This window comes from Elephas maximus, chromosome 13 (genome assembly GCF_024166365.1).
Source record: "Elephas maximus indicus isolate mEleMax1 chromosome 13, mEleMax1 primary haplotype, whole genome shotgun sequence".
Taxonomy (NCBI): domain Eukaryota; kingdom Metazoa; phylum Chordata; class Mammalia; order Proboscidea; family Elephantidae; genus Elephas; species Elephas maximus.
Genome location: NC_064831.1, coordinates 26,709,395 through 26,722,190, shown reverse-complemented (window position 1 = coordinate 26,722,190; position 12,796 = coordinate 26,709,395). Strand labels below are relative to the sequence as shown.

The following is a 12,796-nucleotide window of genomic DNA, read 5'->3' as shown; positions in this document are numbered from 1 at the left end:
TTCTAATATTTGCGGGCTACGCTTGGTGATTTCAAGTCGCAGCTGAAAAAATAGTTCCTCACTTCGTTTCTCTTCTCCAAGAACTAAGACACAAGGAAGAGCGTAATGTCAGAAGGAAAGCTGTTAGAGCTTCCCCAAAGAATAGTGCAGCTGCATCTTGACAAGTGCTGGGAGACTGCTGTTCCTACACCTCTGTGCTGTCTGTAGGCAAAGACGTTTGGTGGCATAGAGTTCGAACTATAAAAGATCTTTTTAAGTGTTAAAAGGCAAAGATGTCACTTTAAGGGCTAAGGTGCTCCTGATCCAAGCTATGGTGTTTTCAGTCTCCTCATATGCATGCGAAAGCTGGACAGTGAATAAGGAAGACTGAAGAATTTTTTAATTATGGTGTAGGTGAAGAATGTTGAATATACCATGGACTGCTAGAAGAACAAACAAACCTGTCTTGGAAGAAGTACAGCCAGAATGCTCATTAGAACCAAGGATGGCAAGACTTCATCTCACATACTTTGGACATCTAATCAGGAGGGACCAGTCCCTGGGGAAGGACATCATGCTTGGTAGAGTGTCAGTGAAAAAGTGGAAGACCTTCAACGAGATGAATTGACACAGGGGCTGCAACAATGTGCTCAAGCATAACGATTGTGAGGATGGCACAGGAACGGGCAGTGTTTCGTTCTGCTGTACTATGGGTCAGAACTAACACAACAGCACCTAATAACAGCAACAAGAGTTTGTTCAAATGGAAGTTTGCCTAGAAGTTAGAGGAAAGTAGTATTGTGAATTCAGGGGCACTGAAAAGGCATTAGTGACTCAGGATTTCTGCTACCTCAGTTGCCGTATTGCCTGGAAGTAATTCTCTTGGATAGTATTCCTTTTGCATGATAAATTCTCTTACCTAGTTTAACACATTAAACCAATTCACACTAAAGGGTTTAGTGATATGTCCAATTAGCTTTCCCCTAGAAAGGGAAAAAAATGTGAAGAATGGGCTACAGAAAGAAAGGTTCAGAAAGGTTATAGAGAGATATTACCTTCTTAATGAAGCCCACGGTGATCAATATATCTAATATTACATCCTGCTCCTTCCTCCTTCATCTCTACTCTCTTTATCCTTTTGCCCTGCTCTCCTTTTGCTGGCATTAATCACCTTTAAATATTTATGAAATTTGGTTATAATGCTTATGTCTGCCAGCTAACATGTAAACTCCATGAGGGCAGGGACCTTCATGTTTTGCTTATTGTTGAAAGTGCTTAGAAAAGTGGGATGCTGGGAATGACATATTGAAGAGGAGTGGTGTCACATTCATCATGGAAAAGAACATTCCAAGATCAATTCTGAAGTACAGCACTGTCAGTTATAGACAGTGTCAGTGATACAAGGAAGACCAGTTAATGTGACTATTATTCAAATTTACACACCATCTACTAATGGCAAAGAAGAGGAAATTGAAGATATTTACAACTTCTGCACTCTGAATTTGACCAAACATGGAATCAAGAGGCATTAATAATTACTAGAGATTGGAATGTGAAAGTTGGAAATGAAAAAGGTTTGGTGGCTGGAAAATATGGCCTTGGTGATAGAAACGATGCTGAAGATCTCATGATAGAATTTTGTAAGACCAACGAATTCTTCATTGCAAATACCTTTTTTCAATAACATAAATGGTGACTATACACACGGACCTCACTGGATGCAAAACATGGGGATCAAACTGACTATATGTGTGGAAGGAGACAAAGCTCAATATCATCAGTTAGAACAAGGCCAGGGGCTAGCTGCAGAACAGACTATCAGTTGCTCATATGCGAGTTCAAGTTGAAGCTGAAGAAAATTAGAACAAGTCCCTGGCAGCCAAAGAATGACCTTGAGTGTATCCCATCTGAATTTGGAGACTACCTGAAGGATAGATTTGACACATTTAACACTAATGACCCAAGACCAGACAAGTTGTGGGAAGATGTCAAGGACATCATATATGAAGAAAACGAAAGGTCACTAAAAAGACATTAAGAAAGAAAGACCAAATGGATGTCAGAAGAGACTCTGAAACTTGCTCTTGAATGTCGAGTAGCTAAAGCAAATGGAAAAAAATTATGAAGTAAAACAGCTGAACAGAAGATTTCAAAGGGCAGCTCAAGAAGAAAAGTAAAATATTATAATGAAATGTGCAAAGACATGGAACCAGAAAACCAAAAGGGATGAACATGCTTGGTATTTCTCAAGCTGAAAGAACTGAAGAAGAAATTCAAGCCTTGAGTTGTAATTTTGAAGTATTCTGTGGGCAAAATATTGAATGACACAAGAAGTATCAAAATCAGATGGAAGGAATACACAGAATCACTGTACCAAAAAGAATTGGTAAATGTTCAACCATTTGAGGAGGTAGCAGATGATCAAGAACTGATGGTATTGAAGGAAAAGTCCAAGCTACTGAAGGCATTGGTGAATAACAAGGCTCCAGGCATTGACAGAATACCAGTTGAGATCTTTCAACAAATGAATGTAGCACTGGAGGTGCTCACTTGTCTATGGCAAGAAATTTGGAAGACAACTACCTGGCCAACCGACTGGAAGAGATCCATATTTTTGCCCATTGCAAAGAAAGGTGATCCAACCTAATGTGGAAATTATCAAATGATACCACTAATACCACACACAAGTAAAATTTTGCTACACATCATTCAAAAGTGGTTGCAGCAGTACATTGACAGGGAACTGTCAGAAATTGAAGCTGTATTCAGAAGAGGACTTGGAATGAAGGATATCATTGCTGCTGTCAGATGGATTTTGGCTGAAAGCAGAGAATACCAGAAAGATGTTTACCTGCATTTTATTGATTATGCAAAGTCATTCGACTGTGTGGATCATAACAAATTATGGATAGCATTGCGAAGAATGGCAATTCCAGAACACTTAATTATGCTCATGCAGAACCTGTACATAGACCAAGAGGTAGTCTTTGGAACTGAACGAGGCGCTAGTATGTGATTTAAAATCAGGAAAGGTCTGTGTCAGGGTTGCACCCTTTCACCCTACTCATTCAATTTTTATGCTGAGCAAATAATCCAAGAAGGCTGGACTACATGAAGAAGGATGTGGCATTAGGATTGGTGGAAGACTCATTAACAACCTGCAATGTGCAGGTGATACAACCTTGCTTGCTGAAAGTGGAGAGAACTCCAAACACTTATTAATGAAGATCAAAGACTATGGCCTTCAGTATGGATTACACCTCAACATAAAGAAAACAAAAATTCTCACAACTGGACCAATAAGCAACATCATGATAAATGGAGAAAATATTGAAGTTGTCAAGGATTTCATATTACTCGGATACACAATCAACACCCATGGAAGCAGCAGTCAAGAAATCAAACAACATTGCATTGGGCAAATCTGCAAAATAACTCTGTGAAATGTTAAAAAACAAAGATGTCACTTTGAGGATTATGGGGCACCTGATCCAAGCCATTATATTATCAGTCGTTTCATATGCATGCAAAAGCTGGACAATGAATAAGGAAGACCGAAGAATTGATGCCTTTGAATTATGGTGTAGGCAAAGAATATTGAATATACCATGAACCGCCAGAAGAATGAACAAGGCTGTCTTGGAAGAAGTATCGCCAGAATGCTCCTTAGAAGCAAGGATGGTGAGACTTCATCTCATGTACTTTGGACAAGTTATCAGGAGGGATCAGTCCCCGGAAAAGAGCATCGTGCTTGGTAAAGTAGAGGGTCAGTGAAAAAGAGGAAGACCCTCAAGGAGATGGATTGACACAGTGGCTGCAACAATGGGCTCAAACATAAGGAGGATCGTGGGGATGGCACAGGACCTGGACAGTGTTTTGTTCTGTTGTACATAGGGTTGCTATGATTTGGAACTGACTCAAAGGCACCTAACAAGAAACAACAACCAGGGAGCACAGTGGGCTATTCATTCCAGGAAATACGCTTAGAAGATACCCTTATTTCATTAAAAAAGAGAGAGACGGGGGGTGGGGGGAGGGGGAAGAGAAAGAAAGAATGCATTGATTTATGGCTGGGGGATTTCTTAGGAAATGGCCTTTCCTCTATTTTGTGCAGATGGACTGTGTATTCTGTTTGTTAGTGGTGGTTATAGATTGGTGAGTTTCAGAGAGACTGAGTTTACTACAGAAATTTTTGTAATTTTATTTATTCCTGTTGGAAGAAAAAGAATAGGGTCTGGTGAAAGCATAAATTAACTTACTCTTTATTGTACTTAGAATATGCTAAGATGGAGCCTTCACTGTTCCAGTCTTTAGATCAGGCCCATTTCATAGTAAAATGTTACTGGCACATGGAAAAAATTAGGGTGTCCTTATCCTTCAAATCAGCAGTTCAGTTTCTAGAAATTTATTCTGTTTTTATATAGAATTATAATTATCAGCTAGAAAGGTATTCATCCCAACATTTTTCATACTTGTGAACAAATGAAAGCAGTCTAAATATCCACCAAGTCTTCAATGTCTACACGATATAATTTTATGTGGTGATGGTATAGAAATATATTTATTGACATGAAAAGTATCAAATATTAAGTCAAGAAAGGAAATTTTAAAGCAGTGTGATCTGATGTGTTTTACATACACTAGTTTATTCAAGCATTGGTAAAAGCTGGACAATGAATAAGGAAGACCAAAGAAGAACTGACACCTTTGAATTGCAGTGTTGGCGAAGAATATTGTATATACCATGGACTGCCAAAAAAATAAACCAATCTGCCTTGGAAGAAGTGCAGCCAGAATGCTCCTTAGAAGGAAGTATGATGAGACTGCATCTTATGTACTTTGGACATGTTGTCAGGAGGGATCAGTCCCTGGAGGAGGACATCATGCTTGGTAAAGTACATGGTCAGCAGGAAAGAGGAAGACCCTCATCGAGATGGATTGGCACAGTGTCTGCAACAATGGGCTGAAGCATAACAGCGATTGTAAGGATGGCACAGGACTGGGCAGTGTTTCGTTCTGTTGTGCATACGGTTGCTATGTGTTAGAACCGACTCAATGGCATCTAACAACAGTGGTTATCTCAGGATAGTGGAAGATTACATATTTAAAAAAAAAATCCTTTACTGTGTGTTTTTAAAATTAGAATTTTGAAGCATAAAATATATAATAGCTTTAATAAAAGATAAGTCAGTGTTTGTACATTATTTATATTTTCATAATTTTTGAATATCTCACTGACTTCTGGTATTAAAAAACCTCGAGGTCTTTGAAGAGCTATGTTCCTTTGATTCATAGTGCCCTGCTGTGCGTTTTGAGAAAGGGAGAAGAATTTCATGTTTCAGAAGTATATAGCTTTGTAATTTTTTAGTATCTATATTAGGCTGCTAACCAAAAGATTGGCAGTTCAAATCCACCAGCTGCTCCTTTGACACTCTATAGTTCTGCTCTGTCCTATAGGGTCACTGTGAGTTGGCATCGACTCGACAGGAGTGGGTTCTGTTTATATATAGGAAGATCTGTAGTCAATAGAAGACTCCTGGGTGGTGCAAGCTGTTTGCAGTCAGCTGCTAACCTAAAGGCTGATGGTTCAAACCCACCCAGCAGTGCTGCAGAAGAAAGGCTTGGCGATCTGTTTCTGTAAGGATTACAGCCAAGAAAATCCTACGGAGCAGTTCTACTGTGTATCATATGGGGTTGCCATGAGTCGGGGGCTGACATGAAGGCAGATACCACCACCACCACCAACAATATGTATATTGTTTTAACAGCTTAGAACATACTTTTGCACAAATTATCTCTTTACCATCGTGCAAGGTTATATTAGTACTTCCATTTCAGATGTAAGAGGTTTTAGTGCTCATTAAATGCAATTTTCTCAGAGTCAGCTAGTAAAATATGGGCTCTGAAATTCACTGCTTCCCGCCTGCCCAACTCCTGTCCCTTTCCTTATGTGCACTACTATGGCATGGAAACCTGGAGGTGCAGTGGTTAAGAGCTACAGCTGCCAGTCAGAAGGTCGGCAGTTTGAATCTATCAGCTGCTCCTTTGAAACCCTGTTGGGGGAGCTCTACTCTGTCCTGTAGGGTCCCTAGGAGTTGGAATCGACTTGATGGTGACAGGTTTGTGTATTATAGCATAAAAAAATAGCAACAGGCAAATAGATGTCCTCTGAAGAGCACAGGGTGTTTATAAAAAGGCCTCCATCTCACCTAGACCTGAGACATGTTGGCATTTGGGATTTTCCCTTGAAAAGACGTATATTACAGCCGTGAACAGCACAGCTTCTAAGGGAGTGAGAGAAAATGCTGTGTCCTGCCATGACACTTTTTAAAGAGTTATTTAAGCCACTGTGTTGGAACTTCAGCTGATTATAGTGCTTAGTATCACTTGTATTGTATTGACAAAGACTGATATTTGAGCTTCATGAATTTATTGGAAAAGATATCTGGGAACTTGTCAGATATCTTCTATATTTCAAACAAACAATCCCAGAGAATATTGTGTTTCAGAGAAGTCATCTAAATTCTATCAAAAATTCATTATATCATCACGCTAGCTAGTAAAAATAACTGTAATTTCCTGAACACTGTGAATATTTTGAACTGCTGGGGTTAGTCACCAGTCCTTGGAAACCATATGGGGCAGTTTTATTCTATCCTGTAGGGTTGCAATGAGTTGGAGTCGACGTGATGGCAGCAGGTTTTGGTCTGGGTTTAATAAGCTAGGGAAGTATTTGAAGGTTGTGTTTTTCCACTTGGCATCTCAAACTTAATCTGTTCAAAGGTATCTTAGACCTAATTTGTTTAAAACACAACTCTTTAACTTACTTCCCAACCCAGTCTACTCCTGCAGTCTTTCTGAACTCACCTAATAGGGACCACAGCATTCCAGTTGCTCAAGCCGAGCACCTTAGTGTTACCCTCGATTCCTCTCCTTCTCAAGTCCATCAACCAGTCATGTTGAATTTACCTTCAGAAAACATCCAGATTTTGATCACTTCTCACCCACTCCACTGCTTCCACTTCTAAACCAGGACACCAGCATCTTTCATCTGAATGTTTGCAGTAGCCTCCTAACTGATCTCCCTGCTTCTATCCTGGACCCTTTTGGTCATTTCTCAACATGGCAGCCAGACTGATCCCCTTTAACCTGGGTCAGTTTGTATCACTGCTCATATCCTGGGTGTCAAAGCCTTTCAACTCTTTCAAATAAATGCCAGTCATTCCTCATGTCCAACCAGGCCCAAACAATATGGCCGCTTGTTACCTCTCTGACCTCATTCCATTACAGCTTCTGTTCCCCTCCTCTCTCTGTTCCAATCACACTGTGTCTGCTGTTCCTCCAACACAACACACCAGACATATTCCATCTAGCCCTTTGCTCTTGCTGTTCCTTCTGCCTGGAACACACTTGCCCCAGATTGCTCCTGACTCATGCCCTGGCCTTCTTCCGACTTGACTGAAATGCCGCCTTCTCATGAGGCCTTCCTGATGATTATGCCTGAGCTCCCCATCCCCTCCCCTTACCCTGCTGCATTTTTTCTTCACAGGGTTTACCATTATATATATTTACTTCTTAGTTTTATTTCTTATCTGTTTCCCCTCCTAGAGTGTATACGTTCTAGGAAGTCAGGGATTTTGGTCTGTTTTATTAACAGCTGTGTCCCTAGTCCCTAGAACAATGCGTGACACATATAGGGACTCTACAAACACTTGCTGAACATTGACTTATTAAATCAAAAGTTATTTCTTTATTGCGTTTTGCGTGTCAGGTATTGTGTTAGGCATCAGGGTACTATATAAGTATAATTTTATTAAATGTGAGTCTTGCTAAAATATATTTAAATATATTATTTTAGTTTGGCATGAGGGAGATGTGACTTAATTTCAACTTAATCACTAGATTTTTTAGGTACATAGTGTTGATTTACACAAATTTGCCCAAAACAAAACTTACTTTAGATATGAAACCATTTTTTATAAATCAAAGTAGCTATCGTAACTATTGTTTTATTTCAACTTGTTTCTCCCAGTTGCTTTCATTTTTGTTTTCCAGAAAAGAGGCACAGTTAGATGAAGAAGGACAGTTTCTTGTCAGAATAATATATGATGATTCCAAAACTTATGATTTGGTTGCTGCGGCAAGCAAAGTTCTCAGTAAGTTGAATGTAACTTTCCTTCTTTGGTCCAAAGTGTGCGTGGTCCAAGGTCATGTTGTGTGGCTGTGTAGGTGTGTGCTGCAAAGTCCTGGAGAGGAGGACGTTCACATGTGCTGCTAGGCTCAGGCTGTGCTAACTTCTTTTCTTTCTTTTAGAAGCGCTTAAGGGAAAATGTACTGTCTGTCCTTTCCTCACAGGAAGCCACAAATTGGGGAAGGAAAATAATAATTGATATTTAATGTAATAACTTTGGTCACAGTGTAAAAATGCAGTAATTTTACAAATGTGGTATGCAGAAAATATTACCCTCAAATCTTTTTTACAACCACAAGTTATGTTAGTTCTTGGTAAAGACGACAGGAAATGGAAGTCTACATTAGACAAAGCTTATGCTGAAGAAGGCACAGTTCAAAGACTTCATGGAGAAGAAAGTTCTAAAAATAGTATGGAAACTTATCCCACGGTGCTTAGTTTATAACTAGGCTAGAAAAGGCTGATGATTTTTAACTTTGCAAAATATAACTAGAGAAGCAAATACGTCCATAGCAAAACACCAGAATTACAGAAAAAGAATGATAAATGGTTCATAATAAGAAAGAAGAAAAACATTCAGCCTCATTAATAATGAAAATTCAAACAAGTATGAGATGACTTTTTTCATATCAACTTGGCAGGTTTTAAATGAAATCCCTAGTGTAGTCAACGACAGAGTGAAAGGGGAAATCTAGCACATTTTTAGTATGATGGTGAATAAAGACAAACTTTTTAGAGAACAGTTTGGCAACTTGAGTTAGCATCTTAAAAAAGAAGTTCAAACCCTTTAGGATTTCTTAAATGAATTATTAGATTTCTTTGCATTAAGATTTATGTGTGTTTTCATGACAATTACTTAATTTCAAAAATTAGAAAAGCTCACATTTTCAAGAATTTATTGGGTAAATAAATTGTTACATTCATAAATTGAAAGTTTTAGGAAATATTAATGATGTTAAGATGTTAAGAAGAAAAACAGGCTATGAGTCCAAATTATGTGCTACCAACTTATTTATATAGAGAAAAAGTACCAAAAAGATAGGTTCATGAAGATACGTGCATTCTTGTTGATTAAAATTTTTTTGTCTTTTTTCAGAAAAAATGAGAGCTGTATTAAAATGTATTTTTTGCAAAGCTCAAAATTAATTAAGTAGTTTGTCTTGGAAGCTGAGAGACTAATGGCTTTGCTTATAGGCACAAATTTATACTGTTAACATATGTGTTGTCTTCTCTTGTTTCATTGTTTTGGTCTAGCCAGAATTTTATCCATGACCATTCTGTGCAAAAATTGAGTGTTTTAAATTATTCTAATGTCCACTTTTTAAAAATTCTTCACATTAATAATATTCCACCTGTAATATGTTTTTCTCTCAAACCTATAAAATAGATCTCAATGCTGGAGAAATCCTCCAAATGTTTGGAAAGATGTTTTTTGTCTTTTGTCAAGAATCCGGTTATGATACAATCCTGCGTGTCCTGGGATCTAATGTCAGAGAATTTCTACAGGTAAGAAATTTGAGGTCCTTTTTGGGTTATAGTTAAAAATTCTGCATTAGTAGTAATTAAACATAGGCTATAGAACACTTGTGTTCAACCAGCTGGAAGAGACTATGTTGCTGCTGAAATGAAATTATAGTGATCCTTTTGTAATTCAGATGAAATAATAGTTATTTGAATGGTCTTGAATCCATTCTAGCACTTTCCATCCATATTATTTTATTTTTGATTGCCGACATTGACTATGCAGGTTGGAAATTAACATGTTTAAATTAGCAAGTTGAAAAACACAACATGACCTATTTCGATCTGTTCATCTGCTTTTCTTTTAATGGTTATATGGGGGTCGCTATGAGTCGAAATCAACTCGAGGGCACTGGGGCTGGTGGGTGGCTTATGCGCTATAGTTGTGGTTTCATGTTTTAGGTGTATAATACAGTCTTATTTTCTACTTGTGATGTGTTCCGTGATTGTATAGTGCAACTAAATAGTGTATCAGTATTTGTTGGGATTGATTCGACAGCAGTGGTTACAAAGAGCTTGTTGTTTGGGAAAGATGGCCGTGACTTTTGGGTACCCTGTCACCGAAACAAATTGGAGAACTATTGCTCCGAGTTAAATATTAATTAATCTACTGTAGAAAGGACAGTGGGAGACCTTCCAATGTCAGTGTCAAGTGAAGTAAAAGACAAATCATGTCACCAACAGCCTTTGTCTTACACTCTTGTCAAAATTACATGAGAGGTTTTTACTAGTAATTTGCCAATTAGAGGAAGGACTATCTCTGGATCGACTGTGCTATTTTAAGCACTGGCATTTGTGAGACCCTCTTATTGAAATGTGTTAACACTGAAAATTTTGTGATTTGCAATGGATATTTCTAAACTGGCTGCTAAAAGCAGCCAGATCTTGCTGGAAAATGATGTCAGTGCAATACTAGCTGAGCTGAAGCCCAGTTCTGAGGGAATGTAAACTACTTTCAATCCAACTGCATTATTGATTTAACAGCCAAAATAAGAACTTTAGTGTTTAATCAAAATGTCTGTTGTTTACATAGTGACATTTTTCTTATAAACTTAAAACAGTATTAAATCAAGATGGAAACTGGTTTGCAGTTCCCCGCCATGGATTTACCAAACTACTGGTGTCACAAAAAGCTACCACTTCCAAATGAAGGAGCTGCCAGGAGTTATTTAAATTAAAAATTAACAGGTTGTGTTAAATGGATTAAAGTTTGAATCTTTGAAGTGTTTTGAGACGTTGGAATTTTGAATACACATTCCCTTTTTTAATACTTTTGTTGACCACTGTAATATCAGCAGCAACATTTCAACTTTCAGGTCCTCTTTTTTAATTTAAAATTTCTGCCTCAATGGACATACCTACTAAACAAAAAGAAATATTCAAATGGTTTTTAGATTCGCTCATTGCGGCCACCTGATTAGCTTGTTCTGGGACGGCAGGAGAACAAGTATCCTCTGGGCATTTCTCTGTGTTTATCTAGAGCTGAACTGTGCAGCAGGGTAGCCACTAGCCACATTTGAAATGAGATATGCTCTAAGTGTAAAATATACACACCAGATTTCAAAGATGTAGCACAGAAAGAAAAATGCAAAATAGCTCGTTAATAATTTTTACATTGATTACATGTTCAAATGATAAAATTTTGGATATATTGGGTTATAATAAAATACATTATTGAAATTACTTTTATCTTCTTCCTCTTTTTAATGTAGTTACTAGAACATTTAACATTACAAAGGTGGCGGACATTAGTGGTCTGCTTTGGTGGCTCACCTTTTACTTTGACCAGACAGTGTTGTGTCAAATACCTTTGAATCCTATTTTTTTTGAAAGTCAGTAGACAGTTTTAGTTAATATACATTTAAATCACATTGCATTTTATTTTTTCCTTGAGGTGAGAAAATGTAATAATGAAGAAGCTAGAAAGTTAGAACATTATACAGTTTTATCGCTATTGACCCAGTTCTTTGTTGTTCAGGTTTTGAAACCACATATCATAATTGCAAATTGAATGTGTTAAAATGCTGCTCTTCTTTAAAGTAGGTATTTATGTTATGATTTGGTTAATTGCATAGTGATTAAATGGACATTTTCTATATGAAAAAAAAAAAAACAAACCTGTTGCTGTTGAGTTGATTCCGACTCATAGTGACCCAACAGGACAGAGTAGAACTGTCCCACAGAGTTTCCAAGGAGCGCCTGGTGGATTCGACCTGCCGACCCTTTGGTTAGCAGCTGTAGCTCTTAACCACTATGCCACCAGGGTTTCCTTTTTCTGTATTAGTGACTATAAAATAACGCAAGTGATTTTTCATAATTTTTTAAGAAGCTAGGTTACATGCAAAATGGATTTTTTGGTACTTAAATGAATCAGACATTCTTTATGGTAAATTTCAATGTTTCACTAAAGAGTGAGATAAACTAGGCTTCATTTTAAATCAATTTGGAAACTTTTTTTCTCTCTCACCTCCTGTTTTTAATCACCAAATCCTTTCCAAGCCATTTCCTGAATGCTGAGTTTTGAGGCTGCCACTTTTCTCCATTTTCTGCTCTACTTCCTTGCGCGAGTCTGTAATTATCTAGAGTTTGGGTGGTTCCTCCTCCACCCTCATGACCCCTCCAATCTGTTCCTGTTCTATAATCTTACTGTATTTTTCCGAAATGCAAATATATCTCATCATTTTCTTGCTTAAGCCCTCAGTGATTTATTTCCCCATTGCTTATTGGAAAATGTAAAAATATTTAAACTATTAAAACTGCTTACATCTCATACCCATCTGTCATCCTCCTCTCCCCAGCCAAGCCAAACTGAACATCTTTTGTTTGTTTTGCTTCCTCTGTGCTCTGAACTTCTGCACATGCTTTTCCTTTTGAAGCACTTTCTTTCTGCTCCTTTTATCTAGGAATAGATAAATCCTATTCTTCCTGTCGGTCAAATTGTTTCTTCCAGGAAGCCTCCACTCCTCTCTCCCACCTCCACCCTACCCCAGTCAAGGTAATTGGCCTTTCTCTTGCTCTCAAGTTGTTGTTGTGTGCCATGTTGTTGATTCCAACTCCTAGCAACCCTGTAGGACAGAGTAGAACTGCCCCATAAGGTTTCCCAAG

General features: G+C 37.9%; 1 protein-coding gene across 1 annotated transcript in view; it reads left to right on the top strand.

Annotated features, from left to right (window-relative positions):
- GUCY1B1 (guanylate cyclase 1 soluble subunit beta 1) overlaps positions 1-12,796 on the top strand; it is a 62,547-nt gene that overhangs the window by 11,311 nt on the left and 38,440 nt on the right. Inside the window, exons 3-4 of the mRNA XM_049905225.1 lie at positions 8,035-8,135; positions 9,558-9,676. Of these exons, the coding sequence (XP_049761182.1) occupies positions 8,035-8,135; positions 9,558-9,676 (220 nt within the window). The remainder of the gene's footprint in view (positions 1-8,034; positions 8,136-9,557; positions 9,677-12,796) is intronic.